Genomic DNA, 23067 nt, shown 5'->3' with positions numbered 1-23067 from the left:
GCTCTGCTGCGTCAGTGGGGTCCCCAGCGGCCGCTGCGCCCACAAGCCTCGTTTCTGCGGCCCAAGCCTTCGGGTCTTCCCACTCAGGGGAAATCGCAGGCTTCCCCCGGGTACTAGGAAAGTCCATGAGCCCCGAGCTGCGCAGGCGCAATCATGGCCCAGCGCTGTCGGGGCGGGGCATCCCGTTGGCCCCACCCACGTCACGCCGCCCCTCCCGCGCCTGCGCCTCCGGGCGGCCGCGCATCCTCGGCCCTCTCCCGCGCGCTCTGCTACCTCTGCCGCCTTCTGCTCGTCTGCGCTCGGCTCTGCTCCGCTCCGCTGAGCTCCGTCGGTTGTGCTCCATCTGCACCGCTCGGTGCTCAGGCGCGGACCGCCATGAGGCTGCGGGGCCGCGGGCCGCGGGCCGCCCCCTCCTCCAGCTCAGGGGCAGGCGACGCGCGGCGGCTAGCGCCCCCGGGAAGGAACCCCTTCGTGCACGAACTGCGGCTGAGCGCCCTGCAGAAGGCCCAGGTGGGTTCTCCGCAGCGCTGCTGTGCTCTGCCCAGGATGTGCCCGGGATGTAGTGGGGAGGGGCTGGGCGCCGCCCGGTCCTTGGAGAGCCGCGCCCCTCCCCTGCAGCACCCTTCGAGCCAGCGCCAGGGTCCCGCTTCCCGCCGCCTGCGCGCATGCTGACTTACACCCTCTTTGGTTTCAGCACCGGACACTACACTCCATCCCTTGGGCCCCACAACCTCATCCCGGGCCTGGCGCGGGTTCCCGCCAGCAGGAGGCCTGGTGGTGGGCGGCGGAGGGGGCGGGGGGGGGGGTTCCCTCGCATCAAGCAGCCCCTTTCGAGCGCCTCCGCTCAGCTAGACCGACTATGTGGTGGCCTAGTGCCGGAACCTGGATGGTCATCTGGAGCAGCAGCGGACGTGCGAACCCCCTGGCATAACCCGGCGGGAGGATTTCCACATCCATGTTTGCGGATTGTTTCCTGTGTCGAGTACACTGTTAGCGACGCTCCCTGGGGTAGCTGTGCCGGGAATCAACTTTATACAACCTAGTTCCCACGTGAGAGGGAACCGGTGTGCTGCGGTTGGTTGGTGGGAACCTGCATCCAGGCACAGTTACCATCTGTTCCAGCCGCTCTCACTGTGAGATCTGGCACAAGGAACCTTTCCTACTCTGGGACCAGGTCTGTGGTGCTGTGGTCACTTCGGGGACCTTTCTGTACGTAATGAGTAGAGTTCACAGTTTCAGACTTCTGTGGCTCTGTGGTTTATGGGCAGAGTAGTATTTCCAACTATGAGGAACCAGCTCTGAGAGGAGATGGTGTTTTTAAGGTGAAGTTTGTGAAGTCCGTTGAGGTTGTCACTTTCCCAGGCACAGGTTTCTTCTCAAAGTTTCTAATGGGGTTGGAGAGGGGGAAGGCAACGTTGCTTCATGTCAGGCCCCAGGTCTTATCCCCTTCCTTGCTTGTATCTGCAGCCAGACAAGGCAGCTGCCTGTGGGACTCTGCCTGGAGCCTCCGCTGCTGTCAGTGGTCCCCACTTCCTGGGGCTGTGCCCAGAAGGAAACCTTAGGGTGCAGCCATCTCTGAACCTAATTATCCCTCTGTTTCATTCCACAACCTCCTAACCTACAACTCTCTCCCAGGTCACTTGTGCAACCAGTGGGTCTTTCTTCCTCCTCCTGGATCTGCTGCTTGGAAGCCCTCCTGTGGATTTGGGGGCTCCTCCCTAGCCAAGTCCATTCTGGTTCACCCTACCCCATTCCAGCCTGGTCACCCTGCTGCCGCCCCACTCTGGTCACCTTAAACAGCACATCCCTGATTGTTCTTTCCAGTCCTTGCCTTATTAGCCTGCCTCTACCCCATCCTAATCTGCACTGCCTCACCCTGTCATGTTGCTTCCACCTCATACTTTGTGTTCCTGTCCCTCCCCTCGATACTCAGTCTGGATGAATTACCTTCCTCTCAGAAAGCTACTTATACATCCATCCTTGCCACAGTCTTAACCCATTTAGTCTGATTCTGGGACCAGGTCTTTGTTGCCTAAAAGCATGTGCCCACGAGGCCCTGCTCAGAACCTTGGTGTAACTACAGTCTGTGGCTAAAGAACGTGTTTGTAAATGCCCTCAGATTCTCTGTTGTACATTCCCCAAAGCTGTGGTTTGCAGAGCCTTTGTCTTTATGGAAGGCTTTACTGAAAAGTTTTCTAGAGGGCAGATGGATGACCTGTCAAGCAAAAGAATCCTGCTTCCCCTTAAGGAGGAGGTCCCTTAAGTCTGAAGCTCAGAAACTTCCTACTCCAAGTAGCTCTGAACTAACTACCCTGGGAGGGGTTACTGTATAGCTTTGGATTAAGGACACACAGGCCACCTCAGCCCCTAGCAGCCCATCTGTCACTTAGCTACAGATTTAGCAATCAGCTTAAGCATTGAGTGGACAGAAAAATAACAGGCTAAGATCTGTCTGCACACTGGGATCTGAAGCACTCGCTGCTTCCTGTTACAGCGAGGAGACAGACGAAGGGCAGGCCTCAGAAGGTCTTGGGCTGTCAGCTAAAATTCTTCTCAGTTGGTTGTTTTTGAAGTCCTAAAGTGGTTTTCTGTCACAGGGTTTTGGGGGTACTCCCCCATGGACTCTGTGGTACAAGCATTTCCCGTCCCGGCTCTGATGGGTTTTCCCGATTTTGAAATTTGACTAGATCGGAGTTGACTTCCTGGACAGCAGAGCCACCTTCTCCTGGGGCCAGTCCTGGTTGAGTGCAGGTTCAGAGGCAGCTGCAAGCCCATCCCAGAGAAGGCGATAGTGAGGTCAGGTGGCTGACAAGTTCTGCCCTAACTTCAGAGCCCCGAGTAGAATTTGCCTAAATAATGGAAGTCTCTTCTGGCAGGCTTTTTCTTTTAGTGTCTGAGTTCAGGCAGAGCACAGCTGGGCTGTCGCCGGGGCCTGACTCCAGTGGGAAGGGTGATGCCAGAGCAAAGTCCTGACAGCATGCGAGATCCTGCCACTCCTGCATTTGTATCTAGTCCCCAGGCCCCGGGCCCATGGGCACAGGGAGGGCAGTGGCCTGCTGACACTGCAGGAGACTTAGTGAGGGGTACTCTGTATTTAAAAGATCCTGTTGCCCGTCACCATGCTGCGTGGAGGTGCAGGTGTTCTGCAGACTTACAGAGGAGAGGTGAGACGCTGGAGTAGCTGGCTTGGCTGCACAGTGCTTGGCCCTTCCCAGAATGCCTGGAGCCCAGGTCAGCTTAGAATGCATACTTGTGCTAGCAACGTGGCATCTGATGGCCCACCTCTGTTGGTGCCTGTGTGTCTCAGGAAGACCTAAGGTTGTTTCCTTGTGCCTGGCTTTTGGTCACTGTTAGCTACAGCCCCTAGACTCTAAGCTTTAGAGGCGGGCGGAAGGCCAGCCTGAGTTCCTGTGTCACAGATGAGGACTGAACTGTCCCTGTCTCACAGCAGTGTGATGCCTTCGTGTAGACGTCTACCTGCCCTTCTAGGGAGTCTTCATGTAGAGCCGACCTGTAGTCTTTCTGAGGTTCTAGAAAGTGGTAACAAACAGTGGGAAGGAGTAGTCCAGGGAAAGACCTGACTCACTTTTACAGCCTTTTAGAATTTGGACTTTTGGCAGCCTGAGTGTTTCTTTATAAGTATACACTTTAATGCATAAATGTACAACTGGAAAGCACAGGTCTGTGCAGTTGCTAAGGCGTGGAGCCTGTTTTAACCCAGTGTCATTAGAAGAACCCATCTGAATGTCCTTGTGCTCATGTCAGATTATAAGGGATGGTGGATAACTTTGTTGTTGCCCTTGCTGATTTGGTGCTGGTGAGTGTGTGCACGTATGTGCACGTACATGATGCCAGAGGTTGACATTTGAGTGTTTTTATCAATCCTCACCTTACATTTGGAGACACGGTCTCTTACTGAAGTTGGTATTCACCAGTTCAGCTAGACTGGCTAAAGAACTGCAGAGATTGTCCTTTCACCTCCCCAGCACTGGGATGACGGGCACCCACTGCCACCACTGGCTTTTGTGTGGGTGCTGGGGTTGAACGCAGGTCGTGTTTGTGCAGTGAGCACTCTACTAGCTGAACCATCTGCCGGACCCCAGTCCTGCTTTTTGTTTTACTTTTTAACTCTGCGGGCTTCCCTTCTGCGGCCCTTGGTGTTAGCAGTGACAGCTGGCTTTTGTCTGGCTGTAGACCGTGCTCTGCACTTTTCTGTGCACACAGCCTGGTCCCCACATAAGGCCTAGGTAGAGTGTCACCTTCCACAGCACAGATGGGAGCTGACACTAGAGAGCCGCCTCTGGCCCTGGTCACAGCTCCCAGCAGAGCCCACACCTTTTGAAGATGTAAATATAATTCTGGCCTCTTGCCTGGGGCTGGCCTTGAGATTGTTGTGATGTCAAGACCCACCCTGTCTGCACCGTGTCCAGGGCCTGGGTCCCAGCTGGTGTCACAGTTTCCTCTTCAATTGCTTGGGTGCTAGTGTGCCAGGAGGAGCCGCTGGCGTGCGTCTTACACTGTGTTCTTTTTCAGCTGTAACTCTAGCCCTAAGCTTTTTTTTTTTTTTTTTTTTAATTTAAATTGAATGTAATCCTTTCCGTCTACAAGTGGTAAACGAGTTAGCTGACTGACCTTTGGTCATTCATACAAGTAGCAGTGACCTATGTCTAACCTGTGAAATGGGCTTAAGAGTATGCAGCTTAAGGGAAGTTGTGATTCCTGGGAACCCCGGGTCAACCACCAACCGTCTAGGCCTGTGCCAGTTTCATGCAAGCGGGCACCATTGGCGACTTCCGTAAGCTGGTGCACGTGGCAGCCTGAAACTTGCAGGATGGACATGGAGCCTGAGGCTGTCTCCAGGCTGTTCCTGGAGGCAGCTCTCCTGTACGTACCTCCTTGTGTCAACCTCACTCTTCACTCCCAGCATCGATGCACTCTGTTTGTGTCCAACTGAATGACTTGTTTCTCATTTCTTTCTTTTTCCCGTTTTTCATGTCTGTAGGCACGTTTACTTGTGTTGGGTGTGAGCAGGTGGGGGCACATGCGTGTGGAGGCCCAAGGATAATCCTGGGAATCATTTTCAGTAGTTCTTCCATCTCATTCAATGAAGCGGGGTCTCTTAATCACACGCAGAGCTCAGTAGTAGGTTCAGTTTGGCTAGTCAGCTTGCTCTGGGGATCCCATCTCTGCCTTGTGAGGCTAGAGTTACACTCACTGGGGATTTTCTTGGATTCAGGGAATTCCAAACTCTGTTTTTCACACTTGAGTGGCAAGCACTTAATCAGTGAGCTATCTCTCTAGCCAATATCTATTGTTTTTTTAAAGATCGGGAACTTTGTGCCTTAAAATAGCGGCCGGCCATCAAGACCCAGCGGCAGACCCCAGGCATGGGACCCACCTGCTGGCCTTATCAGTCACTTGTGTCTGATGCTTCCATTTCCCCTAAATAGCAGAATGCCCACAAGTCCAATTATCTACTCCCCCACAGTGTTTGAGAGGGTTCCCCAGACTTCCTTTCCCAGGTCTCTGAGGCTTGAGTGTTGAGGCAAATCTTTTATCAAATCCTGTCTCTCGAAGCCACATTCCAGAAGGCCTGACCCAAGGATCCAGGAGGACTTACCTAACATAGGGCCCCTCCATATCTAGTTTCATTGGACATAACCTAGGGCAGGTGCAGCCAGCCCAGATGACCAGGGCCATAGTTGCTCAGCACGCAGTCCTTGTGGGTCTGCTGCAGTATGTTAGAGTATCCTTACCACTCCTGACTGGAATTCCTGATGTCTCTTTTGTTCCTCAGATCTGTAGTCTAGATGTGAATGACTGTGGAAATGAGCCCAGAGGAAAGAACCCAGTGTTGGGGAGGCGGGTATGTGTGGGGGCCAGTAGTGCCATGTTTTATTGTGATGGCAGGCCCATATCATATTGTACCACCATGGCAGTTTTCTAATGAGTTAAAGCTAACCCGTGTGCTCCTGGGCTTTTTCCATGTGGTAGTCCTTCAGCATGCTGCATGGACCGGTGAGTGGAGGTACTAGCTGTGGCCTAACCTGGTACACGCCCCTGGGGTCGGCTGTTCGTGTTGGGAACAACTCCTTTCCTGAGCCAGCACATTACCGTTCAGTTGTATCTGCTGTACAGTCAGAAGAGTGACTTATTATCCCTAAGAACTTACTTGTCATCTACAGGCTTTTTTTAAAAACACAAGTTTTTTAACTGCCCAAGTAGACATAGAGCTGGACTGACCTAAAGTCTGGGAGGGCAAGGGCTGGCTCTTGGCCATGTGGTGGAGTGGAGAGCTTGTGTTGGCCTGTGCGTAGAGATGGATAGAGGCCTGTGAGCTGGGCTCATGCCGGGTTAGGTAGCGAGGGCCACACTTTAGGAGCCTCTTAGGGTCTTTTTGCCTGCCAAGTTAGCCTGTAAGGGGGCAACTGCTATGGACAGATCAAACCCCAGGCCCACCTGTCCCACAGGAAGTCTCACCTACAGGAAAGAGTTCTTGGTTACTTTGTAGTCTGTCCTGCCAGGTGTTCTTTGACTTTCTCACATGGCCTCAGAAGTTCCCAAAAGCTCAGCCCCCTCCCAAACTGACTTCATCCTCTCCTACTCTTCACAGGTCTCTTATTCGAGCCAGCACCCTGAGACTGTGTAGCTCCTGTGGTCAGTGAGGTGGGAACCTTCCCACTAGAGGCATGTGATCAAGTCAACTCCATCCTTCAGAGGAACAACCAGTCTCACGGACATAGTCCCTGTGGTGGTTCGAATAGGAATGACCCCCATAGACTCATGTGTTTGAGTGCTTGGCCCACAGGAAGTGGCACTATTAGGAGGTGTGGCCTTGTTGGAGGAAGTGTGTCACTGTGGAGGTGGGCTTTGAGGTCTTATATGCTCAAGCTATGCCCAGTGAGATACACAGTCTCCCTCTGTTACCTGTGGGTCAAGATGTAGACTTCTCAGCTCCTTCTCCAGCTCTGTGTCTGCCTGCATGCTGCCATGCTTTCTGCCCTGACAATAATAGACTAAACCTCTGAACCTGTAAGCCAGCCCCAATTAAATGTTTTCCTTTATAAGAGTTTCTGTGGTCATGGTGTCTCTTCACGGCAATAGAAACCCAAAGACAGTCCCAATACACCTCCTTCCTTGACCAGCTAAAACAAATAAGCTGTCCATGTGGTATGGAGTTGATAGTATTTGGGGTCTTCTCAATCAGGGAGCTCAGGGTGTGCTAGAGGCATGGGTTCTCACCCACAGAGCTTGTATAAGCTGCAACAGAGCATGTTTGTAGATGTAACCGTCTTATTAAATAAGAAACACAGAGCCAAATGCAGAGTTAAAAAGTCAGAGCAGTAGCTAGGAGCTGAGACTAAAAACCTCCTTCTTACCCTTCCTGCCGCTGCCATTCTTCCTCTCAGCAAGAGGCCTACTTCCTGTGTGTCTGTCTTTTTATTGACTTTCTGTTCTGCCTTCTCATTGGTTGTAAACCCAACCACATGACCTCCTCATCACTGCCTGTCTATACAGACCTCCAGGTCTTCTATGGTTGGTATTGAGATTAAAGGCGTGTGTCTCCATGCTGGCTGTATCCTTGAACACACAGAGATCTGCCTGCCATGTGATCGGGATTAAAGGTGTGTGCCACCACCGCCTGGCTTCTGCTATGGCTTGCTATTAGCTCTGACCCCCATGCAACTTTATTTCTTAACATACAAATAAAATCACATTTCAGGACAAATAAAATATCACCATACATGTTATTTCCAAATAGCCTTCCCGCTGAACAGTGAAAGCAGCTGGAATGCTCTGGGGCTTGAATCTTGTGATTTCCTTGCTCAGTCCAAGCAGTGAGTCTTGAAGATAACCACAAATTGGGGTGGGTCTTTCTCCTGGACTCAGCTGAGTCCTAGTTCCCCAGGGAAGATGGGACCAAAGTGAGTCCCTACACATGTCTGAGACCTGTCTGTCCCACTGCATGGTGGACCTCTACTGTTGATGCTCTCCCAAGGGTCCCCTCCCCTGTATTGTCTGATATTCATGGGTTCCAGCCACCGTGACCACTGGCCTGGCGGCCACATTCCTGCGGAGTTCCCCCTATGTCTCAACATTAGAGTGTGAAATAGTACTTGGGTTGGGGAGAACATGGTTCATCCTGAGCCCTGTCTGGCTGGTATCCCTCAGCCTCAGGTCTATGTCCTGAACACTTCCAGGAAAGACCTGATGAAGGAACAGCGTGTTAATATGCAGGCACTTCTCTGCCAACTGATACTTGAAGTACCTCTTCTTGGAGCTGCCACCCTCAGCGGGCAGGGCCAGGGGCAGGGTCTGTGGGAGCCAGGAGAAGCAGGTCCTTTAACTCAGGTCCTCTCTGGTCTCCTGAGACTGGACTGTTCACCTGTTGGAAGCTGGAGCCGCCTCTGGAGTCACAGGCCCTGGGAAGCTGCTGGCAGGGTTCCCATCTCAGTTCCACCTGTTCCTGGTAGCCTTCGGCAGTTTGTGCACATGGTGCTGAGATGAGTGCCTGGAAAGATCCCTTTTGGAGGACTGTAATTATGGGGAGTCCTGCCCCCCGGTGCTCCCTAAAGTAGGTCAACTGCCACTGAGTCCCTGCAGCTTTGGAGAGGGATTTAGGACCAGTTTCTATTTTTGAGTCTCATTCTTAGCAGGTAGTGCATACAGCCCCCAAATGTTTGTTTTGGCAGAACCCTTGGGTGGCAGACCACCGCGGCAGGACCCCGCCTGCCGGCTGTCATGTTGTAGTGTTTCACCTCTTAGGCTACAAGACTATGAGAGCAGAACTAAGGGGACCAGAAGGACAGTGCCACACCACACACACGCACATGCACACGCATGCACGTGCACGCAAGCACGCACACACACGGAGAAAACTTGTGTTGACAATGTGTAGTAGGAAGAGTGAGGAAAGCATCCTGGAGAGACCCCTGAAGCCAGATGAAAGGCTCCCATCATGCCTGCCAGGATGGTCCTGAATCAGAGAATAAGCATTGTTCTGGGTACCCATGTTGGCTGCTCAGCCTGGACCTTCCCACCAGAGAACTTTGCACTTACTGCCCCTTGTGGGGGACACTGTCTTCTGCCCATTTTCCTCGGTCCTTCTGGGGTCCTGTAGTCACTGCAGAGGCCTTTCAGAGCACATGCTCCCTGTACACCCTTAGCCTCCTGCCACACCCTCCCTCAGTCAGTGTAGGCAGGATCTTGGTGTGTGCAGTTCTTGGTCATGTCAAGTAGACTTCAACATCACAGGTGTTGAGATGTGTCTGTTGAGTGACAAGTCCATTTAATCACATCACTCATGTATTGATTACAGGGATCTGCCAGCAATGGGTTTTGTGCTGGTCTTTTAGGAAGCCTACTGTCCAGACAGCATGTGACTGGTTAAGTGACTAGTCCACAGGCTCCCAGCTGGGAGAAGACCATACAGTCTGGTGAGAGGGAGGGGTATTTAGGTGTCTGTATCTACAAGCCACCGGGCTCATGGCAGCTCAGCCTTTCTAAGGACTGGGCATGTCCTTGACCTTGAGCACAGGGCTATATGTTGTATGATATTTTGTTTGTGTTCTGACAAATAAAGCTTGCCTGGAGATCAGAGAAGCAGAGCATCCAGCCACCAGAAACTTTTTACCGCTACAAAATCTCAGACTGAGTAGAGTGACCCTGTCTCTACAAATCCTGAAAGGGCCTCCGAAATCCTGTCTCCACCTCCCTAGTGCTGGGATTAAAGGCATGAGCCACCACGCCTGGCTCTGTTTCTCTTTTAGACTAGTTCAGTCTCATGTGGTCCAGGGTGGCCTCGAACTCCTAATCTTCCTGCTTCCTCCCAAGTGCTGGGATTAAAGGTGTGTGCCACCACTGCCTGGCCTCTATGGTTGACTAGTGGCTAGCTTTACCTTCTGATCTCCAGGCAAGCTTTATTTGTCAGAACACAAACAAAATATAATACAACAGCTACAGGCTTTCAAAGCCCAGAGGCCGACGTAATGAGGCTGAAGAGTAGAGTTAGAAAGGTCTTGTCTAGCTGAGGCCTGTCCAGAAACCTCTCTGCACTTAGTCTATTTAACCCTCTGGCCTCAGGGGAATCCTCCCCTAACCCCTGCCACGAGGGAGGGTAACTGCTTCCTGTGTGGTAATTTCTGGATCTTCGAGTGAGATGGCCACAGCCTGGGTGTTGCTTAGGGTGTTACTTCTGAACTTATCTGGAGCTCATGTATTCTCTGACACTGCAGTGTCTCTGATAGAGCATTTCTTGGGGGTTCCCAGGCTGCAGTCACTCCCCCCATATGTCAGTGCCTTGCTGCTTTTCTGCCAAAGGCTGCCCTGGGTGATCATGTAGCCTTTCCTCTGACTGCACAGATGTTAGACCAGGCCTGGGCCCTCCCTGCTGAGATAGATAGCTGCACAGCCTATGCTGCTGTGTGTGGAGCTTGCACAGGGTGGCAGTTCCCTAACACCCCACCTATCACATAAGGAGACATGTGCTGTGGGACCTGCTGAACTAGGTGGCTGAGCTGTTGCTCAGTGCTCACCAAGTCCCAGCACCTGCCCATAGGAGCACAGCTGTGAGCTGTGAATGGCCAGGTGCTACTGCTGCCTATGAAATGGCATGTGGAGACCCGAGCAGGTAGCCAGGGTGACTTCCCAGGTCCTTGTTTGTTAAGTTTTGGGGTTCCAGAGCCATCTCGGGGCCTGAAGTTGCCTTGACTCAACCTTTCGTGTGCTCATAGGGATCTCCAGTGAGAGATGTGTTCCCAACCTGTGTTGTGGTTTGCAAAGAGGCATGGTTAGCCATGGGGAAACTGGATTGTACCCGAGACAAGGAGATGATCCCTCTCGTGTCCACGTGCGGTGTGCCCTTCTGTGGTCTGTCTCAGCCTGCAGCCTTCCATAGTCACACACCAGTGTCACTGGGATCTAGGGCAAATGCCAGGGTGTTCCGGCACCACCCCAAGGATGCTCTCCCCAACAGTGCCTCTGTGTCAGTGAGGCACAGGCCTGAACTAGGGGGATCCAGCTGACAAAAGTTTCTGGGATCTTCCCACCAGACCCACAAAAGTTGATGAAAGCCATCTGCCCAAGCGCTCCTCAGTTCCACCCTGTGTGCTGAGACTGATGATTCTGTAAGACCAGAGTGGCCGTGAAGACTGTATAGCAATGGTGTGTGGCAGGGACAGCCCGCTGGGACAATCACTCCTAACTGCCCATGTGGTTCTTAAGGTGATTCTTTAATGTTTTAGTGTTTCCCCAAAGAAAGGGTCACATCAATCTGCACCAAGAATGGTCTGGATTGGTCTGATAGGCTGAGACTTTACTGGCCAGCCCTTGGGTGGACCTGGTGTAGACCTGGGGAGTTGGAACTGAAGGTTTAAAAGAAAAAAAAAAAGCTCCATCTTAGAAAAGCTATATTTAATTTTAGATGTGAGTGGGAGAACTAAGAAGGGCTTATAAATAGCCATAGTGCAGCCTCTGAGGAGAGAGTTCTGGTGGAGACGTGGACGCTAGCTGTGCATGAACATCTGAATACTCCAGCCCAATACACAACTGGAATCTAAGGCCGTCACGACAGGGACATTAACGTGTTAGTGAGAAATGGACGGATGGATGCAATGTAAATATGGGCAAAAGATTTAAAAAAAAGGTGAAGTACAAACATCCAGCAGACAATATAACACTGCTGACGCTGTTCTTCAGATGGCCCCATGCCCTGTATCCAGACTCATCTTGGGCTTCTGGCTGTAGAGGATACTGAGCAGTGGGCGGGTGCTGTGGGATTGGTCTTGTACAGTGGCTAGGGTCAGATGAGCCTGTTTGATAGAGCTATTTGTGAAAAGATAAAACTGCCTGCCTGCAGCAGCATACAATGTGTTTGTTCTCTTCTACTTTGTGTGGCCACGAGCTTTGGTTCCGAATGTGACTGTTGAAAGCTCCCTGCCTCAGAGCTGTGTTCAGCTAGAGCAGAGTCACCCTGGACCTAATTAAAGTATTGAGGCGACATAAGGCAGAGGGGATGCCTGTTGGCTGGTCTGCTTATTTGCTCCTGTATGGTCTGGATCTAGTTGGAGTCAACTGGGGCTCTGGGTGGTTGTGTGGTATTAAGCCCTGGGCTGTGGGCTTCAGCAAATGTGCCTTGGGGTTCCAGCTGAGGGATGTGTGTGGGATTTATAGTGCTTTTTAAAGCCTGCGTGTACTCTAAAAGGAAAGTGTAAGTTAAACTGCATGTGTCTTTCTTGTCTGGTTTGGGGCAGTGGCTGTTATGATAGGCTTAATGTTCACATTGCTTCAGACATTGGTCATTAGTTCCTGGTTTGGGATATTGACCCACAGTTGACCCAAGGACTAATTTTCCCAGGTGTTTCAATGCCCTGGAGGCATCCCTGTAGTTTTTACCTCTCATCTCTAACCCATTTGGGAAGTCCATTGCCATATCTTCAGAGCCTTGTTGCCACCAGCCTACCAGGATAGCTTTTTGGAATACACAGGAACCATATCTGCCTTCCTTTCTAGACTTGAGTTAGTCCTTTCAGGGACAGCTTTGCTTACATCAGGGCTCTGGCCTAGACTCCTGCTTCTTGGTACTGAATCTTTCACCCATTACTTCTCATTCTGGGGTAATACAGACCAGGGACATGTGACATTTGCAGCCTACCCCTCCTTGGCCATCATAGCCATCCCAAACCCGAGAGCCAGAGGCCCATCTTGGGCTGCATTCTGAATTTGTTTTATAGGAGAAATCAAAAGGAACTGCTAAGAGAGAAAGACTGCTGTGGCTGTTTGTCCCTCAGGTAGGACCTGTGGGGCAGGATAGCTGCACCCTAGAGAGGAGAAGCTGGGAGGAGGGCAGCCTCAGCTACCATGCCGGTGACTTAGTTACTGAGCTGACTACAGGTGTCAGGAAGTCCAGGTTGGTGGCATTATGGTGGTACCGTCCCTGAGTTAGAGCCAGCATGTGTCAGAGATCTGCGCATCCTGAGAAGCGCAGGGGCTCCAGGGCCTGATGCCTGTTATTTCCCAAGTGGTTTCTCCCATTGCTCACGGAACCTTGGGCTCTGATCAGTCACTACCTTGTTCTACTCTGGTTGAAGTACAACCCTGCCTCCCTGGTAAGATTTTTCTTTGTCCTCTGTGAGCAGGCAGGCTGGCTCTGTGGCATGGGGGTACATAGCCAGCTGCCCCATCTCTGTTTCCTACTCAGGGTGGCCCACCAGAGTTTCTAATTCCCTCTGGGGTGGGTGAGGGTTTAGGGCAGTTCTTTGTGTATTGTGCTCAGGCTGTTCCTTGTGGCCCCAGCAGCCTTTCATTTTGCCTACCATCCCATCTAATCCCTAGCTCCTACCCTGAGTTTCTGGATGAGGAAGTGACATGTGGGCCTCTGGCTTCTGGTCCATCCCGTCAGGAGCTGGTAGCAGGTCTCTGGCACCAGGTGCTCTGATGGCTGCTCTGAGTGTGATGGTTAGATCCCTGTTGGTTTATTTTACAGCTCTGCATGCCCTGGCTTGGGCTGAGCATACATGGATGTTGGTTCATTCCTCTGGTCTCTACACAGTTGCTGACTGTGCTGTGGCATCCTGTCCAGTCTCGGGGTCCTCCAGACAGCTGCACCTGTCAGGGACTCCTCCAGTTGGCCGTCTCTGTGACCCTTGAGCTGTGACCCAAATGCTGAAGTCATCCAGGCAGCTGGAGAGAGACCCATCTCGGTTTCACCGTCCCTATGCTTGTTGCCTCGGATCTGTCCTTGGTGCCGTGTGTCTCTTGAAGCTCCACCCTCAGCTGTCCCACGGAGAACCTAGACTCACCTGTCCCCCAGTGGTGCCCCTGGGGTGGCATCCAGCTCTGCTGCCACCAGCAACAGTAAAGTTGGCAGACTCTCTCCATGATCGATGGAGGAGTATAACTCCTCAGGGTACAGAGCTTACCCGCGTTCCCACTGAGCATAGGAGGCCTGCATCACCTTCTGCATGGCACCGTGTAGCATAAAGTACTGGGTGCTCACTTGTCCTAGAACCTTTTCTTCACGGGTCACAGAAATTGCCCTGTCAGGTGGGATGGTGACCCCTTAATAGACCCTGGTAGGCAGAGAGAGACCACCATGGGGATGGCCGGAGCTGCGGGACTCTGGAGACTGAATGTGTGGGAAGGGCTTTGCCCAAAGACTGGACAGTGAGGCAGAGAGAATGACTTCCACCAGAGTGCAGGGATACCCTCTGCCAGTGTCTCTGGGTCACTGTGGTACCAGTCTAGGGCAGGGACAGAATGGGACCTTGGCCATCAACCTGGATTGGCCTCTATCTGAGTCCTAGACAAAACTGTGAGTCCCTAGCAGCCTCTCAGGAAGGACTGCTCATGGGAGTGTCTGACTATGACCCTTGGTTGATTTTCTAAGGAGCCAGAACGAGGGCCAGATTTTTAGTACGTGTGTGTGTGTGTGTGTGTGTGTGTGTGTGTGTGTGTGTGTGTGTGTGTGTGTGTTATAGCATGTACGGGGAGGGCAACTTGAAGGAGTCAGTTCTCTCCTTTCACAGTGTAGGCCCTAGGGATCAAATTCGGGTTGTAAAGCTTGGGCATCTTTACCACTGAGACATTCTGTTGGCTTTTCAAGGTTATCTGGCCGCTGGTCTGTGCCCTGTTGGTCCTCAGGGCCCAGTCCTCCTGGTCTCACTCTTGTCTAGCATCCTCCTTGGAACCTGGTCTTACTCTGTCACTCTCCAGGCTGAGCCTTGGTAATTGCCCCCTCCATTCCACTCCACACACCCCATTGCCCTCTGCTTTGCCCCAAGATTCTCTCTCCTGTTCTGACATCTGACAGGGCTCGACCTGTCAGCTCCCTGGGGAGGATGTGGGCAGGGTGAGCACTCAGGTATAAAGTGTCACAATCTTGGACACATCTGAGTCCATCTGCCGTAGCTTTTGGGCAGACTGACCACAGGTGAGGCTGGATGTCCCTGGGGGTCTTTGTGAAGTGCTTCTAAAATGAGGTAGAAGCATTGACCCTAACACAAGTCTGGAAGAGGTCCCAGCTGTCCCTATCCCTTCGGGAGCCCAAGCCACACCCACAGCCAGCCATTCCTCAGACACCTTCTTGGAGGCCAGCTTTGTAAAACATCTAGAGGAAGTCAGGGTTCCAGAGGTCCTCCGCAGGAAGGCAAGTGAGAGCCACCCGAAGGCCCGCAGATTGTGACTAGAGCTTGTTGGCACCTGGTCGCGGGGTCCAGGCAGGGTCCTGATCTCGGGGTCCAGGCAGGGTCTTGATTGCGGGGTTCAGGCAGGGTCCTGACCGTGGGGTCCAGGCAGGGTCCTGATCGCAGAGTCCAGGCAGGGTACTTTCTGGGTGTGTTCACCACTTGGCCACTTCACTCGGACCTATCCGTTCATGGTGCCCCTATCTGTATCATTCCCAGAACCTCCAGCAACCCAGTGGCCACAGAGCCCCTCAGATCTGACATCCCAGCATCCAACACTCACTTTGCCGTTCTTAACTTGGTGCCCTGCACAGATGGATTGGCTCGGGGTGTGCTGTACACCACCAGGTAGCTTTCTGCTTCTTCTCACTGACTGTTAGACACTCTTTGAGAAGAGAGCAGCTGAGGATGTGTGTGCGGCACCGATGCCACCGTCATCCATGTGGAGGATGTCGTGTGTTTGCAGGTGTCCTCAGGAGTCATGTTAGTTCCCCTACAGTGAACACACTGGTGTTGGTGTGTACTTTGAGGAGAGTTGTCTATGTCAACTGTCCCTGCCAGGCTGACTCAGGGCGACAGGGTCTGTGCTGGCTGCGTGTGATGGTACTTCATGCTGTAGCACTTCACTCTTAGACACACTCAGTGTTACAGGCCGGCGCATCAGGAGAGCCCCATTTACATACAGAATAAAGAATCCCTGCCGGACAGTGGTGGTGGAGCACGCCTTTAATCCCAGCATTCAGGAGGGCAGAGGCAGGTGGATCTCTGTGAGTTTGAGGCCAGCCTGCTCTACACAGTGAGTTCAGGACAGCCGGGACTGTTACACAGAGAAACCCTGTCTCCAAAAGCCACAAAAAAAAGAAAAGAAAAGAATCCCTAGTTAGCTGCCCCTGGCCACCAGGACAAAGCATCGTGGCCGGCCTGACGCTGTCTCATATTCAGGTGCTGCAGGGCCGGCTCCTCTTGAGGAGAGATGTGTCCTTCTGGGTTCACTTTGACCCACTTTCTCCTCCATCTTGCCAGAGCTATAGGACGGCTCAAACCCCAGGGAACAGTTTCGTGACCAGGGCAGGGGCACCCATCTCCACCCCGAGTCCCTGTAGGCTTATAGAGCACACCTTCCCCACAGCATCCTTGCTCTTGGGCGGGGCAGGGAGTTCCTGAACTCTTTACTTATCTCCCCAGAGCACTGATCCCAGAGAGTCTCTGGGGTGGCCACACTGCCTCCTACTTGGGCCCCAAAGCCTGCTTATCTTCCTTTGTCCAGGCCCCTGTCTACAGGAGACTTCCCGGAGAACAGTCCTCATAGGAGGGGTGTCCAAGGTCTCAGTGTCCCAGCTGTGACCAGCTTCAAATATAAGAGCTGGTTTGGAGGTATCTACCAGGGGTCATGGAGAGAGTGAAGTGTGTCTGTGTATCCATATGTTCAGTGTGTGAGGAGAATATATATCCATGTTATGTGTATTGACACATGTGTGTGTATCAGTGTGTGCATGTGTGGCTATGCATGAGTGTGTGTTCAGTGTGTGTGTGAGTGTGTGGTCATTGTATGTAAATATATGTCTATGTGTCAATGTATGTGAAAATGTGTGTGTTCAGTGTGTCTATGAACGTGTCCACATTGTGTGTGGGTACATGTGTGCTGTGTATATGTGTTCAATGTTTGAATGTCCACGTTGTCTATATTGGTTTATATATGTATCATTGTGTACATGAATATCTATGTGTATATATATTTGTTCAGTATGTGTGAATGTGTCTACATTGTGTGTGTGTGTATATGTGTTCAGTGTTTGAATGTTTGTCCACATTGTCTATATTGATATATATGTGTATCATTGTGTACATGAATATCTATGTGTATATATATTTATTCAGTGTGTATGAATGTGTTCACATTGTGTGCACTGGTATATGTATATACATATATACCTAATGTGTATGTGTTCAGTGTGTATATGAATTGGAATATGTTTGTACATGTATATCTATATGTATGTGTTCAGTGTGTATATGAATATGTCCATATATATACTGGGGTATATGTGCATGTGTGTTTGTATCCCTTTTTTCCAGTGGGTATGTGAATGTGTATTCTTTGGTGTGTGTCTTTGTGCTATGGACAGATGTCCTTGAGTATACCATGCCCCAGTCCTTGGTCTTCATTGATGCCTCTAAGCTGTATCCTGACCTGTGGGCTCCTGAGTTCTGCCACTTTTCACTGCTCCCTTGTTTTGCTGCAGTAGATACTGGGGTTCAGTCCGCACTTCCTGTCCTTATCAGACTCACCCTTACACAGAGACTAGGGTTGATGGGACTGATATGGAGTGGCTGCTGTTGAGGCCCTCAAAATGTAATTCAGACTGTCTCCTGTGATGCTGTGATGGACTGTGTGTATGTACCAATTTCATCTAGACTGTATCAACCTTCAAAGGGTAACTGAGGTTAACACAGCCCCAGGCCACTGTAATTCCTTATTGAACTGTGGTACAGTTACTCACTTCTGGCTCACAGGCAAGATAACCACATAGTCTGTTTGGCCTGGCACCTTTGAGAGTGATGTGACTCCTTGTAGTGAAGTCGGGTCTCCACTCTCCACAGCTGGACTTAGGAAGTGGGGCTCTGGGTCCCAGCATCAGGGGCCCTACAGCTCTGTGTCCACGGAATTTTCACGGAGTTGCAACCTTTAGTCCAACCCTGTTGTCATCTGGGAGCATAGCTGAATCCTTTACTCCATGTCTCTCCCCTCATTCATACTCATCCAGCTCTTCCCTGGCCAGTTCCTGGACAGGGTATCCAATCTGCCACATGCTACCTCAGTTTCTCTGGTGAACAGCCATATTGTGTGTAGTTTTGGTAAAATGGGCTCTGGAGACCTGCCCGTACACGTTATAAGTTGGCATCAGCGTGGCACTGGGCCTTCTGGGTGTGGAGAGTGGACTCCTGTCTCCCTCCCAGCGTCTCTCTAGCACCCTGTACTCCTGATGTGGACAGAGCTCTTGATTTCATAAGCTACAGAAAGAAAAGGTGCCTCGAGGCTTTGGTAGAGAGTCAGGCCCTGCCCTGGCAGCGGCCACCCACACAGGGTGTCTGGAAAGTCGTCAGACGCTCAGTTGCTCTTCAGTCTGGCCTGGTTTTCTAAGAATGATTCTCGGGGCTGCTAGAGCTTTGCTTCTCCTCCCCACACCCCACACCACCGTCACCACCAGATTCAGCTACTCTGGTGTCATAGCCTCCTGGCTACCTGCTCCCTTTGTAGTGGCTCAGAAACATTGGCCTCTCCTATGTCTGTGGTCCCCTAGTCTGTTCAGACCAGTTTGCACCAGGGTGGGCATCCTGAAGTAGGGACCGGTGGCTAGGCTGAGTCTGTGTGAAGACAATAGCCTGTGGAGATGTCAGGAGATGTGGGCAGAAGGGACAGCAGTAGGTTCTAGAAGGTTCTAGGAGGACTGTGGCAGGCCCCATCAGCCCTGCCTTGCTCACCTGGGAGAGGGTTCCCTGCTCCCTGGGATACAGACTGGAAAAGCTGGAAAGCCAGCACTGAGTGAGGCTGGAGGCAGAGTACAGAGGAAGCTGGCCCTGACCCTTGAGGCCTCTCCACTCTCCCCAATATGCTGTACAACAGCAAGCTGCCTCCCCAACTTCATGCATCCCCACACACTGCACTGCAGTGCTGCAGAGGGCTGTCTGCTCCCCTCTCCCATGCAGCACACCGATGCAAAGGACTTCCTCCCTAGCTCACACCCACCCCGCGCTTGCTGAACAAGGCTGCAGAGGCTCCCTTCTCAACTCTCAAGTTTGGCATTGTTGGGAAGCCTGCTAAGGGCTTCTAGGAAAACTCCTCGTGGAGAGTAAACCAGAGTAACCCAGGGAGAAAAACGGAGTTTGCAAAGCTGGGATCCTAGAGACTTGGAAGCTGCAGCCAGGTAGCCAGAGAAGTGGCAGTGAGAAGTGGCTGTTAAAACAGCACAGGTCAGTGTAGTTATAGGTGTCTCCCCTGAAAGTCAGTGAAGAGTTGATCCAGGTCAGTTTCCAGCAAGCCCAGCACCCCTAACACTAGCCCTGACTGACAGGTAGGTAGCCTCCCAGCACCCCTAACAAACACAAGCCCCAGTACATTATTTCCTAGTGTTGCAAGTAAGAATCTGACATCGGAGGAACCCTGGCCACAGCACTTTAGCGTGTTGCACAAGAGTAAGTGTTACGTCCCAGTAGAGGCAGGGAAGTGGTTGATGTTTCCTCCAAAGACATCTACTGACAGCCCACTGCAGGCTGCCGTGGGACGGGGAAGGTCATCATTATGAGATGTCATATGTAATCATTGTCCCAGTGAATGAACTAAGTGTTGGAGTAGATAGATGTTGGTATCTGGATCTGTCCTGCCCTCAGGCCTCAACTGACTGCTGGGCCTTTAAAAGGTGTGTGAATTCATTCTCAGTGTCAAGTCCACCCTGATTTCTAAGGCTGTGAAAATGCCTTCCATGAGTGCAGCATTTGGCTCTGCCCTACAGAGCCGAACTGCCGCCACATGTCTTCCAAACTCAGAGCCACAGGCAGCCACCTGGTCCTGTAGCCTCCTGCTGCCCTGAGGTGAGCACTGATTAGTGAGCCGTGCCTCCCTTGGGCTCTGGCCTTCTGCCCAACCTTGCCTTGGCTGGAGAGCTGCCCTGATTCCTCTGTTCTCCGGTCCAAGATTGGTCTTGCAACTCCACTCAGCTCCCTCACAGCCTCACCAATGTTTGGGACTACATCTACTATCTCAGTGCATGTCAACACTTTGTGTGTCTGCACATGTGCGTGTCGGACCCAGAGGTCAGCCTCAGATGTGGTTCCTCAGACACCATCTGCCTTGTTTTGAGACAGGGTTTCTTAACTGGTCTGAAACTCACCAAGTAGGCAAGGCTGGCTGGCCAGTGAGCCCCAGGGTCCCAGCAATCCCCAGTGTTAGGATTTCACTTTTGTACTACCACACCTAGCTTTTTTTTAACTTGTGTTCTGGGGTTGAACTCAGGTCCTCAGCTCCTTACAAAAAGCACTTTACAGACTGACATATCTTCCCAGCCCCAGCTTAATGATTTTAGGGAGAGGTAGGAAGGAATGATGATGTGTTGAGCAAGACATGGAAGCTTGGCTCCAGCTTTGGGGTATCAGGTCAGAATAGAGCTGAACGTGCCAATCAAGCTCTGCCATGCCGCTCCCAAGACATCCTGAGTGTCTTCAGTCAGGAGCGGGAGGATGGGTGCCGCAGTGATGGCAGCGCATTGGCTAGCTGTGACCTGGTTCTGCAGGACCCCAGGGTGCAGGCAGACTCCAACATGTTCTCAAACAGGAGTGCTTAAAAAAAAAAAAAAAAAAACAACACCTGTCTTCCCAGGTGGCTTTCATGACGTTGACGCTGTTCCCCATCCGGCTCCTGTTCGCTGCTTTCATGATGCTGCTGGCTTGGCCCTTTGCACTTGTGGCCTCCCTGGGACCGCCTGACAAGGAGCCAGAGCAGCCCCTGGCCTTATGGAGGAGGTAAGTAGCTCTTCTGGCTGACGGTGTGTGTGTGTGTGTGTGTGTGTGTGTGTGTGTGTGTGTGTGTGTGAGAGAGAGAGAGAGAGAGAGAGAGAGAGAGAGAGAGAGAGAGAGAGAGAGAGAGAGAGAGAGAGAGATGTTCATTGTCACAGTATGCTGCTCAGTCCATGTGGATCTGTCTCTCCTTTCTAAGCCTGCTTTATAGGGACCTGTTCCCCAGGGACCAGTGCTACCTTCCTGCTTGTCACTTGTCCCTGCCTGTCTCTCTCTGATCTTTAGACTTCATCCTCACGGCTCTATGGGTCATGAGGCTGCTGTACCCATGTCTCAGAGCACAGAGATTACTCCACCACCATGGCCTCCTGTGTTCCAGAACCTCTTCTGTCTCTCGATGGCCTGAAGATTAAAACCAGAGCTCCCAGGCCACCCTCACCCAGCTCTGGGTCTGCTGGTGGGAATTGGGGAACATACTCTGAGTGACCAGCTCTTGGGCTGAGTTGGCCCAGCACCATAGTGACAGGGTCCCTGCTCAACCCTCACAGTGCAGGTGCTGGGGGGGAGGGGCGAACACCTTTTGAGTGACAGGTCAGGTCGCAGTTGACACATCCTGCCCACCTGGGGTCACTGGAGGTAGACAAGCCTGCACCCTTTCTTAAGTCTAGTGATTTGAAACCAATTCCCACTTTCTTACCAAACTTGACAAAGCCAAAGCTCTGGCTAACAGTAGGCTAGAGCCAGACAGTCCTGCCCTAGTGGGGACCTTGGGCCAGTCCAGGCCCCTGAATGTTGGACACTGTCACTACAGGCTGGGTCTCTCTTAGATACAAACTGGCCCTTTCCTTTAAGTGTTAGATATGAACGAACCTCAGCTGTCTGAAGATGGAAGTGTTGGGAACAGAGTCAAACTGGGCACTCACGGTTAAACCACATCTTCTTGTCAAGGGATGTGTGTGTGTGTGTGTGTGTGTGTATCTTTCCACCTGTCACAGGTGCCTTAGCCAGCGCTCTAAGAATGCTCTGCTGTTGTATCTAGAGGCCCCTTCACCAGCTCAGAAAGGCAAACAAATCATTGTTGGAGATGCTGGCAGAAAGGCCTACAGACCACCAGATCGGCTGCTGTGCAAATAAGCTTTTCCTGGAACATGGCCACCCCCAGGGCTACTTTCACAGGGAGCTGAGTTGTGTGGGTGTGGGGGCTGTATGGCCCCAAAGCCTAAAGGTCACTGCTTTGCGAGCTGAGTGTTCACCCAAACCTCCCAGCCTTTCTTTTCTTGTGAGGGCCTGATGACCAGGATGTTTGTTCAGGAGAGAGGCAAGAGGGGATCTCATTTTCTAGACTTCAATTCTCTGTGTGTCAGATCACTACCAGATGATGGTGAGCACCCGGTGTGGGCATTGAGTGAGGCTGGTCATCATCAGGTGATGGTGAGCACCCGGTGTGGGCATTGAGTGAGGCTGGTCATCATCAGGTAATGGTGAGCACCCGGTGTGGGCATTGAGTGAGGCTGGTCATCATCAGGTGATGGTGAGCACCCGGTGTGGGCATTGAGTGAGGCTGGTCATCATCAGGTGATGGTGAGCACTCGGTGTGGGTGTTGAGTGAGGCTGGTCATCATCAGGTGATGGTATCACCACCCCGTGTGGGTGTTGAGTGAGGCTGGTCATTCGTGAAGTTGTTGCTTACTCTCAGCTCTTCATTTGTCTGAGATTTCCTAATCCTCTTTGAACAGCATGCTTTACTGTGACATCCGTTAAAAGGGTAAAAAACCATAATGTATGTATCTAGTATGAAATAAAACCAAGCACATCAAATTTAGGGCAAACCAGATCCTGACTTTGATCTTTCTGCTGGGAAGCAGACTCGGGTGGATTTAAAGGTACTTGGGTGACAGGCGTCAGCTCTTGGTGACGAGGGGATCTACATGCCTGCCTGGCATCACACGGGCCTGATCACCCCTTTCTTTCTTCCCTATCCCAGCTCAGAGTCTGAGCAGCAGAACCGTCTTCAAAGTGGGTGACTTGGGCTGTGTTCCTTGCCTCCGTGCTTCCTGGGGACTCTCCTGCAGGCACTCATGGGCTTTAGCAAGCTGCAAAGGGCCCCAGCACACTGTCCAATGGCTCTGTCCCTGTGTGTCCCAGTCACAGGGTCTGTTCATAGCAGCTTCCTTTACTGCACCAATGTGATGCAAGTCTGTTTCACGTGCAGTGAGTGAGAGGCTGAGATTTCTTACGGCCACAGTTTCCCTCAAGCTTTGTACGTCTTTGTCAGCTCAGGGTACATGTCATTCTGTGTGAGACAGAAGAATGTGTTTATGCCTGGGTATATATGTGTATAATGGTGCATGTGCCTGTATGTATGTGAGTGTGT

At 51.9% G+C, this 23067-nt stretch overlaps 1 protein-coding gene across 1 annotated transcript in view; it reads left to right on the top strand.

Annotated features, from left to right (window-relative positions):
• Positions 1 to 212: 212 nt before the first annotated feature.
• The window catches only part of Lpcat1 (lysophosphatidylcholine acyltransferase 1), a 52522-nt gene continuing 29667 nt past the window's right edge, over positions 213 to 23067 (top strand). The window contains exons 1-2 of the mRNA XM_052742917.1: positions 213 to 510; positions 20557 to 20699. Of these exons, the coding sequence (XP_052598877.1) occupies positions 376 to 510; positions 20557 to 20699 (278 nt within the window). The 5' untranslated portion in view covers positions 213 to 375. The remainder of the gene's footprint in view (positions 511 to 20556; positions 20700 to 23067) is intronic.

This window comes from Peromyscus californicus, unplaced genomic scaffold (genome assembly GCF_007827085.1).
Source record: "Peromyscus californicus insignis strain IS unplaced genomic scaffold, ASM782708v3 Scaffold_18__1_contigs__length_77618521, whole genome shotgun sequence".
NCBI lineage: Eukaryota > Metazoa > Chordata > Mammalia > Rodentia > Cricetidae > Peromyscus > Peromyscus californicus.
This window is presented reverse-complemented; position numbering and strand designations above follow the sequence as displayed.